The sequence below is a fragment of the Pempheris klunzingeri genome, chromosome 2 (assembly GCF_042242105.1).
Source record: "Pempheris klunzingeri isolate RE-2024b chromosome 2, fPemKlu1.hap1, whole genome shotgun sequence".
Lineage (NCBI taxonomy): Eukaryota > Metazoa > Chordata > Actinopteri > Acropomatiformes > Pempheridae > Pempheris > Pempheris klunzingeri.
In genome coordinates this window covers 4,884,202-4,896,887 of record NC_092013.1, presented here as the reverse complement: position 1 = coordinate 4,896,887, position 12,686 = coordinate 4,884,202, and the positions used below count along the sequence as shown (strand labels likewise).

General features: G+C 46.2%; 1 protein-coding gene across 1 annotated transcript in view; it reads right to left on the bottom strand.

Moving 5' to 3' along the window:
- Nucleotides 1-12,686, bottom strand: part of lrig1 (leucine-rich repeats and immunoglobulin-like domains 1) — a 37,666-nt gene that overhangs the window by 10,369 nt on the left and 14,611 nt on the right. Inside the window, exons 4-9 of the mRNA XM_070847147.1 lie at nucleotides 6,904-7,041; nucleotides 6,453-6,596; nucleotides 5,168-5,311; nucleotides 4,508-4,651; nucleotides 2,624-2,767; nucleotides 307-387 (exon numbers count right to left, since the gene is read on the bottom strand). Of these exons, the coding sequence (XP_070703248.1) occupies nucleotides 307-387; nucleotides 2,624-2,767; nucleotides 4,508-4,651; nucleotides 5,168-5,311; nucleotides 6,453-6,596; nucleotides 6,904-7,041 (795 nt within the window). The remainder of the gene's footprint in view (nucleotides 1-306; nucleotides 388-2,623; nucleotides 2,768-4,507; nucleotides 4,652-5,167; nucleotides 5,312-6,452; nucleotides 6,597-6,903; nucleotides 7,042-12,686) is intronic.

The window sequence follows — 12,686 nt, the reverse complement described above, 5'->3', positions numbered from 1 at the left end:
AAAAAAAAAAAAAAAAGGGAAGAGGGGCCCTAGAAGTCATTGCTCAGTGCGAACACTTGCCTATCAAGTGAAGTGTGGGGTCCTGGGGGGATAGATGGCTTTAACTCTGTGGCCTTAAAATGGACTAGCTAAACTTATCTGGCGCTGAAGGGTGAGCCGGGAACTTTTTGGACACTAAAAATGAACCTCATTTCTGTTTTTCTTATTGTCTGTTTTTGAGGAACAGCAGAGAGGGGTGAAAAGGAGGGGTGGCTAGCGAAGAAGAGGTGGAGGGAATTAAAAGAAAGACCGACGGGAGACACTCACAGCTTGTTGAGGCTGTCCAATCCAGAGAAGGCCCCGTTGGTGTCCTCTATTGTGCCCGAGATGTCGTTATGGTCCAGCTCCCTGCGGAGAATGAGAGAAAAGAGGGGGATAAGAAAGATGGAAGGAGGGAGGGAAGGAGGACAGGGACAGGGTCTGCCAGCGCTGAAGCGTTTCACAGCCCTGGCAGAGGCTGGTCTGGAAGTCACGGGTTACCCCTTCGCCCACACTCCCTCCCTCGCCCCCCCAACATCATCCTCCCCCCTCTGCACCTGGCCTTAAGAGCCCCTCTGCCGCTCTGCTCTGCCAACCAAGCGCATTCTTTCCTTAGAGGGGTGGAAGAGGAGTGTGCATGTGAGTACGTGTGCATGTGCGTCGGTTTGTCGAGGCAAACCCAGCACAAGGAAACACATGTATAATGCATGACGGCATGGAGGGATTGGCGGGAACACAATGCCTTGTGAGAGTCCAAACGGTTGGGTCTGTTGGTCCGATGGCGGCAGGTACGGCACGGCCAAAGCCAAAGCCAAGAGTCTCAGTGAGGTTGGGAGGCGAGCTTAGCTACGGCCGAGCGAAAACAAAATGGAATCAATGAATAGAAAGAACAGAGCAAAGAAAGTGCTTCTTTTAGAGCGTTTGGGGTTTTCCACACTTGTTGAATACTTAATACTTAAATTTCCCTTAGAAGGACTAAAGAACTGCCTCTGTAGGTGAAGTCATAGCTTCAGAGGAGCCACCACTCCACCCCTCTGCATGGTTATCAAATCAGGGGACTCCTCTGAACCATTAAAAGACTTTCTTTCAAACTTTAGAAAGGCCTTTGAGGTTGATGGTCAGCCACACCCTCCACCATCTCCACAATAGCACCCTCCACTCCTCCTCCTCCCCTCTGCTTTCCAAGCATCTCTTATCCCCCTCGGGTTCTTTTCAGTCTCCTGTGGCCGCTGTCTTAGTTGGACTGGACAGGGGCTGCCAATTTCCTACTCTTTCTGGCTGGCTGGATGTGAATGGCTGTTGCCTTGTTAAAGCAAGGCCAGTGGTGGGGGCTGTAGAGCAGAGAGACTGCGCACGGAGAAAGGGGGGAGTAGGGGGGCGCCGATGAGCCAACGACCCCCGTGGCCGAATTAGAGGGCAGGCTGGCTTGTTTGGAGCTTTCACACCCCGATGCAGGCTCCAGCCCCATGCCAGCACGACCAGCAGCGCAGGCCCAATTAAAGCTCCCCCGGCTCTTTTTCAGGGCCCAGCCTACGCCTGTCCTCCCCTCCACTGATTAGATTAGGCCTGCCCCAAAGACACAGAGCGCAGGGGCAATACAAGAGAGGGAGGAAAAAAGATCACGCAAAATCAGGAGATAGTGTGTGTATTGGGGGATAACGTGGGGAGATGACAGAATACACTTAGGATAACGGGGGCGGCGAAATGAGCTCTAAGTGTGCTTCAAAAGGATAAAGCCAAAAGAAACAAAGTGAGCAATTAAAGACAAGAAAGGAAAACATGGGAAAAGGGCTGAGATATGGCAGTCACAAGCTCAGGTCCCTATCCCACCCTCTATTTCCCTCCATAGCGGTTATCTAGCACCCAGTGTGCCAGCAGAGAGAGAGTCAGACCTTATGTGCCTTGGCTTGTCACCCAGCTGTGACAGAGAGCTTGTCTTGCAAGCTCTGGCACAACTCTGCTCTCTGGCTCTCTCACAGGGAGGAGGCATAGCCAAGAGGACCTTGGTTAGGAACCAAGACCCCTAAGTTTTTATCCTGGATTTATCCCCTGACTTTCTCTCTTTCATTCCCTCCTTTTCTTCCTTTAGGCCTGTTTGGGCTTTTTGTGCAAAAAGGTGGATCAGCGGGAAAAGAAACCTCTGTCTTTTATTGGTGGCTTCTGAAAGAGGGGACGGATCTCGAGGGAGGTGAGTGACACGGAATGCTTTTAGGTCCAAGTTTGTTGGGAACCAGTGTACGAAAAAAAAAAAACCCAAAACAAAACCAGACAAAAGGGAACAAAGTGATAAAAGACACACAAAAAAATAAGGAGTTGCCACGGAAACTAAGATAATAGCGTTGCATGAGCATCTTGTTAAAGTAAAAAAAAAAAAAAAACTCATGAATAGGCCGTCTTGAAAAGTAAACAACTCCTGCTTTCTGGAGTCAAATGAAGGGACTGTGTAAGCTTAGATATCAAATATCACCAGGGGAAAACCAATATTAAACATCTCAGCTTTCACTGCTCCCAAGTGGCACATCTTGGCCTTATCATCAGCAGGGCCAAAACCATCATGACAGGGTTGTTGGGGGTCGTTTGGGGCTCGGTAATGGCCATTACTTACAGGGTGCGTACAGCCTTGAGGCCTCTGAAGGCTCCCTCAGTGATGTGGCTGATGGAGTTGTGGCCTAGACGGAGAGTGTGGAGATCCCCCAGCACAGCCAGACTGCCCTCATCCAGGCGAGTCAAGTTGTTGTACGACAGATTCCTGGAGAGAGAAAGAGAGCACGAGACAGACGGAGAGGAGGACGGAGGCAGACACAGAGACGGGGAGGGAAAGAGGAAAAAAAAGGGGGGAAGAAAGAGAAATGTTCTGTGTGAGGTCTGGAAGGAGATGACAGCTTGGCAGGACACTGAGGCAGCTCGCGACATCATTATACTTAAATTTCATGGCCGATTCAATGTCTATTTGCCACTCTATGATGTGTTTTTCCATTGTGTCTTTTTCTTCACCACAAGATGTTAACAGCGAATGGGCTTAACAGGCCTGAGAGCTCAAGTGAGGTCCTAACTGTTTGACAGGGAGGAAAGGAAATTCTTAGTTGGAACTTTACATGACTACAACCTCCATTTATTAGCCCACTTGAGCGTGTGGTAAACCCCAGGGGAATATTCTGTCACTCATGGGTACTGCAGCCCTCAAAATGCAGCTTATTTTCATATCCAACCTTCAGATCTCTTTTTATCTTGGATGTGAGGATGGAGGAAACCCATGTGGGATGAGAAAAAAATGCTCTGCTTTAACAGTGTGACACCTGACTTCAGCTAAATTTTGGTATGATTTGATTTACTTGAGAAACAAGAGGAAAAAAATGAACACTAAAATGACTCAAAAGAATGTTTTTTCAAATTATAACATCTCTTGATAAACCCTTATTATTAATGATGATAATAATAGTATCTTTCAGGCAGTGGTCAAAGGCAGTATTGTGCATTTTATTGCCCTCTCTGTGGCCCTCACTGTCTGTCTCTGTGGCCAGGCCTCAGGTCTGCTTGACCAGTCATGTGTGCAGAGATTCTCCCTGATGACCAGCTCAGCCTGGCGCATTGGGAATGCAATAACAGGCTCCTCATAAAGACGAGTCACTCTCCTCTATCAGTCATGGTGGTTATCATAACTCTAGATAATGATAAAAAAAAATATTCATATAACCCGCTGACTGGTACAGCGCTGGGGGGATGATTCAGGGATGGCGCTGGGAGCAATCTGTCATTCACAGACGTGCGCACAGGAAACAGCATTGAGATACAGAGTAAACTTACATGAATGCCATCTACCTCTTTATCCCTTTAGACTGTTACACATAAACAAACATCGGCGCCACAGATACCCCAGGCTACCTCGCATTTAGCAACGCCTCAGCTGAGCAAAGCACTTTACAGGAGCAATACGACAATCATGTCAACAGAGCCGGAAAGACTCCCAGATAATAACTCCTCATTCGGTAGACAAAAGCTGTGAGGGCGATCCTTCAGTGTGATCGGCACAACACAACCGGTAGAGGATTACACGCCGGTTTGCCAAACCCCCACCCTTCAGAACTGAGTACAAAAACTCTTGTCGAAGGGCTTGAGTGCTGTTGAGCCCAGCTCTAATTATGGGATAAACAGGCTTATTCTGAGAATAGCGTAGCGTATTGAGTGTTAAAGCACAATGTCATTTAACCCTGGGGGGGAGGTAGATGGGTGATATGGATGGGGGTGGGGAGTGTTGGATTCTCAGCCAATAGAATGAGAGGTTTAAATCCCCGCAGACAGAGAAAAATAGATTTTAAAGCAAAATTTCACATTGCACTTGGTGTCAGGCTTTAAATATACAACTTTTGAATTATGTTGGTTACCATTCCAGGGTTAGGAACTTAAACCTCCATCTACTGAGACGTTTTTGCAAGCAGACATCTGGCACAAGAGTTTGAATGTTCAGGCTAATTTAAATGCAAGTACTCACAGTTCCCTCAGCTTCTGGCAGAACTTCCATCCATCAGCGTTGATGCGCGCTATGGAGTTGTTACTGAGGAACAACTGCTGAAGGGAGCTGAGGCCGTACAGGGAGCCACTGTTCACCTCTGTCAGGCTGTTGTAGTCCAGGTGACTGCAGGGGACAAAAGTGAGCAAAACAAGCATGATCACAAAGCAGCAATTTGGGGATCCTGACACAATGGTTTACAGGTGAGCGGATGTCGGGAGTTTGGTGTCGATTGCTGCGCCCAGAAATGACAAAAACATTCTGAAAAAACATTTCTGAAAAATTGCAGTGCTATTTGTCCCCATTACTGTGCTATTTTGCATGTAATTGATGTGTGTTAAAACTGCACGTCAGCAGGAAAAGGTGTGATTGTTGATAATAAGCAAGTTCCAGAGAGCACAAACAGATCCAGTTCTTATAAAGTTTGGTGGGCGAGTATTCCTGTAATAGTCGTGCTCGCTCCAAGCTATGTGCTGCACTGAAACTCAGTAAGTTGTGATTGTAAATCACAGATATTTATGTTTTATGATTTTAATGTGAAGTTATCAGTCACATAATGTACAACACCTGGGAAATTTCTAATTCTATGTAAATGTAATATATTATGTTCATGTATTGTTGCTGTTTCAGTTTTCCACATACAGGACTTTCATCTTGGCCAGGTCCCAGAAGGCCCCGTCAGTCAGTTTGCTGATGCTGTTCCTTTGCAGCTTGAGCACCTCCAGGCTGGACAGACCCTGGAAAGTCAGTCCCTCCACCTGACGGATACGGTTCCTGTTCAGCTCACTGCAGGGTGGACAGAAACAAAAAGGAAAGAAGAAAACAAGAGAAAATGAGTGAGGCACTTAATCATACTTTAAACGCTGTCAAAATATTGCCTTCGTCGCAGGAAACCCTTCTGACTGAGGAATGTTTTGCCCTCATTCTACCTTAGCATCACAATGAAGTGAAAACCAAAGACACCTGTAGCCTGCACGTTTCAGATGGAGCATTTTGTCGTTAACAAACCACCAGCTTAACAGGCATTCCTCTGTGGTGTCCCCTCCACCTGTGGCATAAGGCCAGCGCTGTGTACCCACAGGCTTTAGCCTACAAACAAGGGCCAAGTTAAGACCCTATGAATTCATAGTTATGCTATGAGGAGGTATGAAGAGTAGAAGACTTTTAACACCACAGTGATTCTTTATTTCAAATACGATGCCTGAAACCTTTCTGCATGTAACGTGTGTGTGCGTGTGCGTGTGTGTGTGTGTGTGTGTGTGTGTGTGTGTGTGTGTGTGTGTAGGCTGTAAAAGCCCTCAGGTTGGCAAAGATAAACATCCACACGGGTTCTTTTGTGTGTGATGTACATCACCGCTACCATGTGCAGATACAGTGTCACCGGGGCCACCAGTCCAACAAAAGGCACCTGGGGAAACTACAATGGGGGGGGGGGGGCTACCATTACGTGAGTCCCTTCGCTCTCCAGGATGGAGGCGATGAGCTACAAATAGGTCGACCTCGCTGTTAAGCTGGAGGGAAGTTTGACGAAGATAATGGAGCACGGTAGTGAGAATGAACTAACCACTTTGGGGATATAGAAGAAGGCAATAAATCACAGATAATATGGCTCCGGTGTTTACCTAGTCAGACCTTCTCCACCCCGAGAGGTATAGCTCACACTAATAGCATTCCAACTGTTAAACACACAGACCTCAGATCAACAGACACAACAAGCTCCTTCTCATTTAAACCCTCAATTCTTTTCAACTCTGTAATTCCTCCAAAGGTTACAACTGGGAAACTCGTTCATTTTCTGCATTAACACAAGTGTCAAAAAAAAAAAAGATGTTGTTTTTGCAGGTCAAAGTGGTCTGACGGATCAAAAACACAGCCATGTCAGCACGCTTACTACAGCGCTACACTGATGAAATCCAGTGGTACTCACAGCTGGGTGAGCCTCGGGAGCTGGAAGGCTCTCACGGGGATCTGGCTGATGCGGTTTCGACTCAGTCTCAGGACCTGTAAAGTGGAGCCCAGATGGTCCAGAACTCCGAGCTCCAACACGTTGATCTTATTGTTGCTCAGGTACCTGAACACAGAAACAGCACATTGTGACATCAAACATTTGTTTAGGAGTAGCCCAGTTTCTGTCTGTCTTTGGTTATTTTACATACTTCTTGAATGCTGTAATTAATTCTAACCCCATATCAGTAACGTATTTTGGATACAAATGTTGTGCACAGTTTCTCTTTTATTTTACTTTTTTAAAATATTGACTGCCTTACCTTATTTCCTCATAGCAACCGGTTAAGTTTCATCATCTTATTCTATTTCATTTAGGTACCTACATTAGTAAAGATTGTTGTGCAACAGCAATGCTGAGTGATTGTACTTACAGGTCTCGGATTTGGAGGCCTGCAGGAAAGCAGTGCCCTCGAAGCTCAGTGATGTCATTATTGCTCAGGTCCAGTGTTTCCACAGAAACCAGCTCTCTGGTCCGCCTGCCGTCTATACTGCGGATCTTATTATGATGTCTGGAAAATCAAAAAAGACAAAAAAAGACATTAGGTGTGGCCGAAAGTCTGACGTACAACTTTACCCTGCAAAGTGTCCATATCACTATCTCGGAAAATATTACTCTGCTTAGCTGCAGTGTCTTTTTCCCCATCACCCAAGGAAGACACTCCAAACCCCCGGCTCCTCTAAGCCCCTCTCAGGCACAAAGACAGCAGAGTACACAGAACAAAGTGGTCTTCATCTACATCTTCATCTTCTTCTGTGTACTTTAAGAGCTTCCAAACAGTGGCTGGCCTTCTTTAAACAATTCCAAGGACACCTGTGCTGCTCAATAGAGCTTAGACGCAAAACCTATTAGATAGATGGGGCCTTGTGATCAACCAGAGCCACTTGAAGGGGAATTTTGGAGTACTTCAGAGTGTGATGGAATGGTTGTGTGTTTCAAAGACAAGGACATAGGAGTGAGAACTGCCAACTAAATAACGGAGCAGCAGAATCTATCTTGAAAAAAAAAAAAAATGCAACATAACGAACAATCAAAACTTCGTTTCACAGGAAAATCTGAAAACAATGTCCAGATAATGTGCATGAACCCAGAGAGGAACAGCGCATTTCACCGGTTCTAATTAAAAGTTTCCTAAGCTGACCAGAAAAACTGCCGTTAGGAGGCTCCACACGAGTGTCCACCCTGTTTTGTCAGGCCTAGTTAGCCTCATTGAGCCAACAGCCCACAAAGACAGGACAGATTTCTGTTTTTGTTTTGGCCTTTTTAAGTCTCCTGTCCGACTCAATATCTGCGGTGGGTTATTTCTTGGGGACTAGGACCCACACAGAAAGGAGGAGAAGACAAAGCCAGACATTACTCTACACTTTGGTGGCGAGGAGAGCTGTGGACTGGGAATCCTGCCCTGACTGCCAAAGTGAAAGACAGACATGCACACGAGCACAAAATCACGTGTCAGGAGAGCACAGGGAAGGCCGAGGGGCACACAGGAAACCCAAACACAGATCTACTCTGCTGCAAGCGTACACATAGACAAATGTATACAGGAGGTATATATGCAAAGCAGACAGACAGGTAAACACAGAACACACGTTTAGACATCCATCTTGCAACACAAGTGGCCCATGTGTCTGTGTATGAGTGTGTGTGTCTGTGCTATGTGAATGTGTGAGGAGTCTGATGGCAAGTGTTATCTGAGCATACATGAAAGCCTCTACTGGGTGACACATTTTGACACATGCCTGGGTGCTAACTAGGGACGGGAATTTCATTTAGTATCACTTTCATTTACCCGACCGGTCTAAAATTAAAAAACAAAGGCTATTGAGTGAGAGAGTGAAAAGGCAAGAGAGACAAAATGAGGCAGCTTTATTTGGTACATAATAAATTATAAAAGCACTGAGACACCAGATACACACCAGCTCAGTAGCCATAGCTTCAGGCACTGTGGTTTGAAAGCTACTTTACAAGAGTTTGGCTGTGGGTTTTTTTTTCCTCTGGTTGTCACTGTATCCGCAGGCTCGACCTGGCCTGAGAGGGGTCGTGAAGAAATGTCATCTGACGGAGGCTGGCCCATTCAGATTGATGGCTCTGCGCTAGTCTGAATGGGAGATTTTATTCTCTCTTTTACAACAAGGACCTGTGTTTAAGCCCCTTTTTCCAACATGGAGCTGCTTGGGATCCACTTCGCCTAAATCTGATGACCCGTGAGGAATTCCCCAATGTGAAGACATCTACACACGATGCAGACAAAGAGACGCATCAGGAAGTGCATCACATCTTTTAGAGGTTGCTCAGTTAATCATTTCTCCAGCCTAGACCCCTCGTCACAGTGCACTGGCCTGCATAACAAGTAGACATTTCTAATAGATCGTATATATTAAGATCAAGTCACTTGACCCACAGAGAGTTTGACAGCATTATTCTTTATTAAAAATCAGAAGTGTTATTCTGAATGCTTATGTTGGTGTATGTTTGACAGAAAGAGCAAGAGAGAGCAGGTGTTCCAGCAGTCAAACTTGTCAAAACAAGGTCAGTCCCTCCTTCCTTTCTAGTCTTCAGCCAGCAGATGGACACACACACAGACACACACACACACACACACACACACACACACACACACACACACACACACATATTTATTGCTGTCTGAGAGGAGGAGGGGTCACACCACAGTGGCCCACCTGAATAAACAGTGGCAGAAATGGTTAAGGATGAGCCATGCAAGCACGCCTGGGCAAACACACACACACACACACAACACAAATAACAAACTCACACATGGGACAGAGCAGCAGACAGTGGCTACAGTGAGCAAAAGAGGGAGGAAACAAATAGGGGAGCAGAAGGGGGAGGGGGTAAAGGGGTGAGGTGGGGTCAACAGCTGGTGACCTTTGCTGGGAAAAACAGATCAGTCTCAAACTGGTGGGAGAGGTTGACCTCGCTCACTTTTTCTCTCGCCCCGCTCTTCCACCACTCAAACCAAATTCCCTCTCCCTCTACTCTCTCCCTCCCTCCCACAGCCGGAGCCCAGCTGCGTGTGAGAGACAGATAAAGCCCCAGCGCTCAGCGTGTTTGAAGTCCACACATACAATAGTAGCGTTTATAAAAACTGATTATCATACGACCAGGGACATTTCTGATAAAGAGGAGCTGGGATCGCTCTTGTTCCCTTTGATGCCCGGGGGCCTTATTCGCCTTGATTCCACTTAATTCCAAATCTCATTACCCTGCCCCATTGACCATCTGATTATCATGAGCCCTGCTCTTTTTGACACTTCTTTTGATGTATGGAAAGTGCATCAGCGGTTTACACTACGCCCATGCCCATTCTCCCACTTCCAGTGTCATCTTTGGGGGCGATTGTTCGGCCCGTCCCCTCCCGTTTGAAGCTGGCGGTCGGGACAAAAGGAGAATTATTTCAAAATCAGATCATCCAGTGGGCCATATGATTTCTATCCTGAGCTGTTTTAAAGGCCCCCTTTGATGTTGACTGGGCAAGCGATGAGCACAATGGGAAAGTTTGTGCTGCTCTGCTGTCACTTTGACACTCTGTTTTTAAAACTTTTTGTTGCTTCTTTTTTTTCGCCATCCTGCTGTGGCATTCTGGGAGTCTGCGGGAAGCCAGTGGGCTCGCCAAGTGCATTGTGGGGACTGTGTGAGCCAGGCATATGGTCTTTGGTTTGTTGGTCAGAAGCTTCAAGGTGATCTGGTGGCTTTTGTTTTAAATTTAAGACAGAAGATGCGTCTCAGAGCTCTGCTGTGATTGGTTGACACACATCTAACCAAGTGGTAGCGACTGGCCCGAAGAAAAGTTTGAATTGCAGCTATACGATCAAACAGACAAGTTTATTTGTGCCTGATGAATTCCTTTGAGAAGAACTGCCAGACGTGAAATGAACGGAAGGAGTTGAAAGTTACAGGAAGCGTGAAAACAGTGAAAGAAAAGGAGATAAAGGAGAAAGAAGAACATAGAAATAAAAAAAAGGAAGCAGGGAGAAAATCCAGGACCAGTCACTTCTCCTCTCTTAGTCTACCTCTTCCTGTTTTTGTTTTTAAATCTTACATATAAGACTACAGTACTTCCCCCAGGATTAAGTCACCAAGATTGTTTTTGAATTCTGAATCAGATAGCTCCAAATGGCCATGTGCTGATAAGATTACACCCACTGATGACCCACTTGGGAAAAGTTATGCACCAGCAACTTTGACAGATGCTGAAATAACATGAAAACCTTCAACTAGTGTTAAATATAACTTCATGACTGGAAACATGTTTGTGGAAATCACATTTCCAACGAAACAAAGTCAGAATGTAAAATGTCTCTATGCGATTAATACTGCGTGTGACTACTGACAATTCAGTCCAGTGTTTGGTATAGTAGGATGATGGCAGTAATTAAATTAAAAATATACTATAACTGTTTGTCCTTTCCCTCAAGCCTACTTTGCCCCACACCACAGCAATGTGCCCCTAATTCAACATGTACACAGCCAGAAATCCTGTTTAGTTTAGCCATTTACTGTGTGTGATTCAACAAGCATCACTCACTTTGTCACTTACACCAGACAGTGCAGAGCTCGTCAGCAAACTAGCAAACACTAGAAGACTCAGAGGCAGTCAGACAGTAGCAACCGCATACAGTGGGCTCTCAGCCTTTTGGAGAGTCTGCTGTTGGATGGAGGGGGGGGGGCTGAAGACAGATTGTCAGTGCATTTGCTTGTGTGACTGTGTGTGTGGGTGTGTGTGTGTGTGTGTGTGTGTGTGTGTAAACCACCGTGTCACACAAACTTGCTGTCAGACGACATTCCCGACTAGCTCAACCAATGGCGCAGGAACTCTGCCCTGCAGTCTACGCTGCTCCCTCTGCCAGGGTACGTACACAGAAACGCTCACACTCAGGAGGGTTTGGTGGTTGGCGAGGGAGACGGAGAGCACCGGATTTACTTTTGGGAATAACCCTGAGCATGAGCTCACCTCTCGCTCCCCTTGTTTTCCTTCCTTTGCCTCTCCGTACCCTCCTACTGCCTCCTACACTACTTCTCCTTAACCATTCCACTCTTTCGACATGTGGTGATGTCATCCTGATCTAACACTATTCACTCCCCAATCTCTTCCTCCCTCCCTATTTTCTCACCCCCCCCCAAACCTTCACTGTCACCCATTTTACTGTAAGCCATGTGACTGACAGCTGCAGCTGCAAGTGCTTCAGTGGGCCTTCACTTCAGCTGTGTGGCTTTGTAAAGATCTGACCCTCCCTCCAGCCTCCACTCCCATCAGGCCTGCAGGCCTTCCCCTAGCAACAGGCTTCAAGTCAGGCCAAAAAAAGACACCCCGATCATTTGGAGGGGCTGCGACTCCGCATAGTTTGTACAAGTAAAGGTGAACTTGCTCCGATCTGTTTTCTATCAAAAGCAAAGTGAACGGGAGGTCGTGCTTAACTCTACAGCGTCAGACTGACAGAAAACCTAACAACGCACAGTTCTAACGGCTCAAAACTTTTCGAAACATGACGCATTTTAACAGATGCTTAATCTTTACTAACTATTCACAGCTTTCAGAAATGTTCCGACCACATTAATGCATCATGATCAATTCTGAGAAGCAGGCAGATGACACACAGTGTGAGGTGAAGATGTGACTCCCACAGAGCTCACGCCTGAAAATAAAATAATGGTGACCAATATTACAGGAACCTACAGCTGCGTACTCCACCACCAGTCAGTCAGTCAGTCAGTCAGTCAGTCAGTCAGTCAGTCGGCATATGTTAGCAAGGTGCGAATGAATATACACAGAATGAAGCTAATGGTACCGGGTTAGCTTAAGAGGGTTTAACTTTCTTGTTTCAGGTTGAGTGAGATGTAAGAATGTTCTCTGGTCACACGAGGGGAAAAAACTATGGCACGCTGGAAAACAACAGTCCACCCAACAGATGATACGGGTGGAACGCTGTCATGACTGCTTATCCCTGTGTGTGTGTGTGTGTGTGTGTGTGTGTGTGCGCAGAATCGGAAGCATACCAAGAAGCATTAGCATTTATCTTCTTATGAAAACTGAAACAAACTTCATATCAGCTTCAACTTTTGATTTTAATCTGAGGCTTATTTTGGTCAAATCTTAGAAAGCCTTCACTTGCACTGCATTTCTTTGGTGTGCCT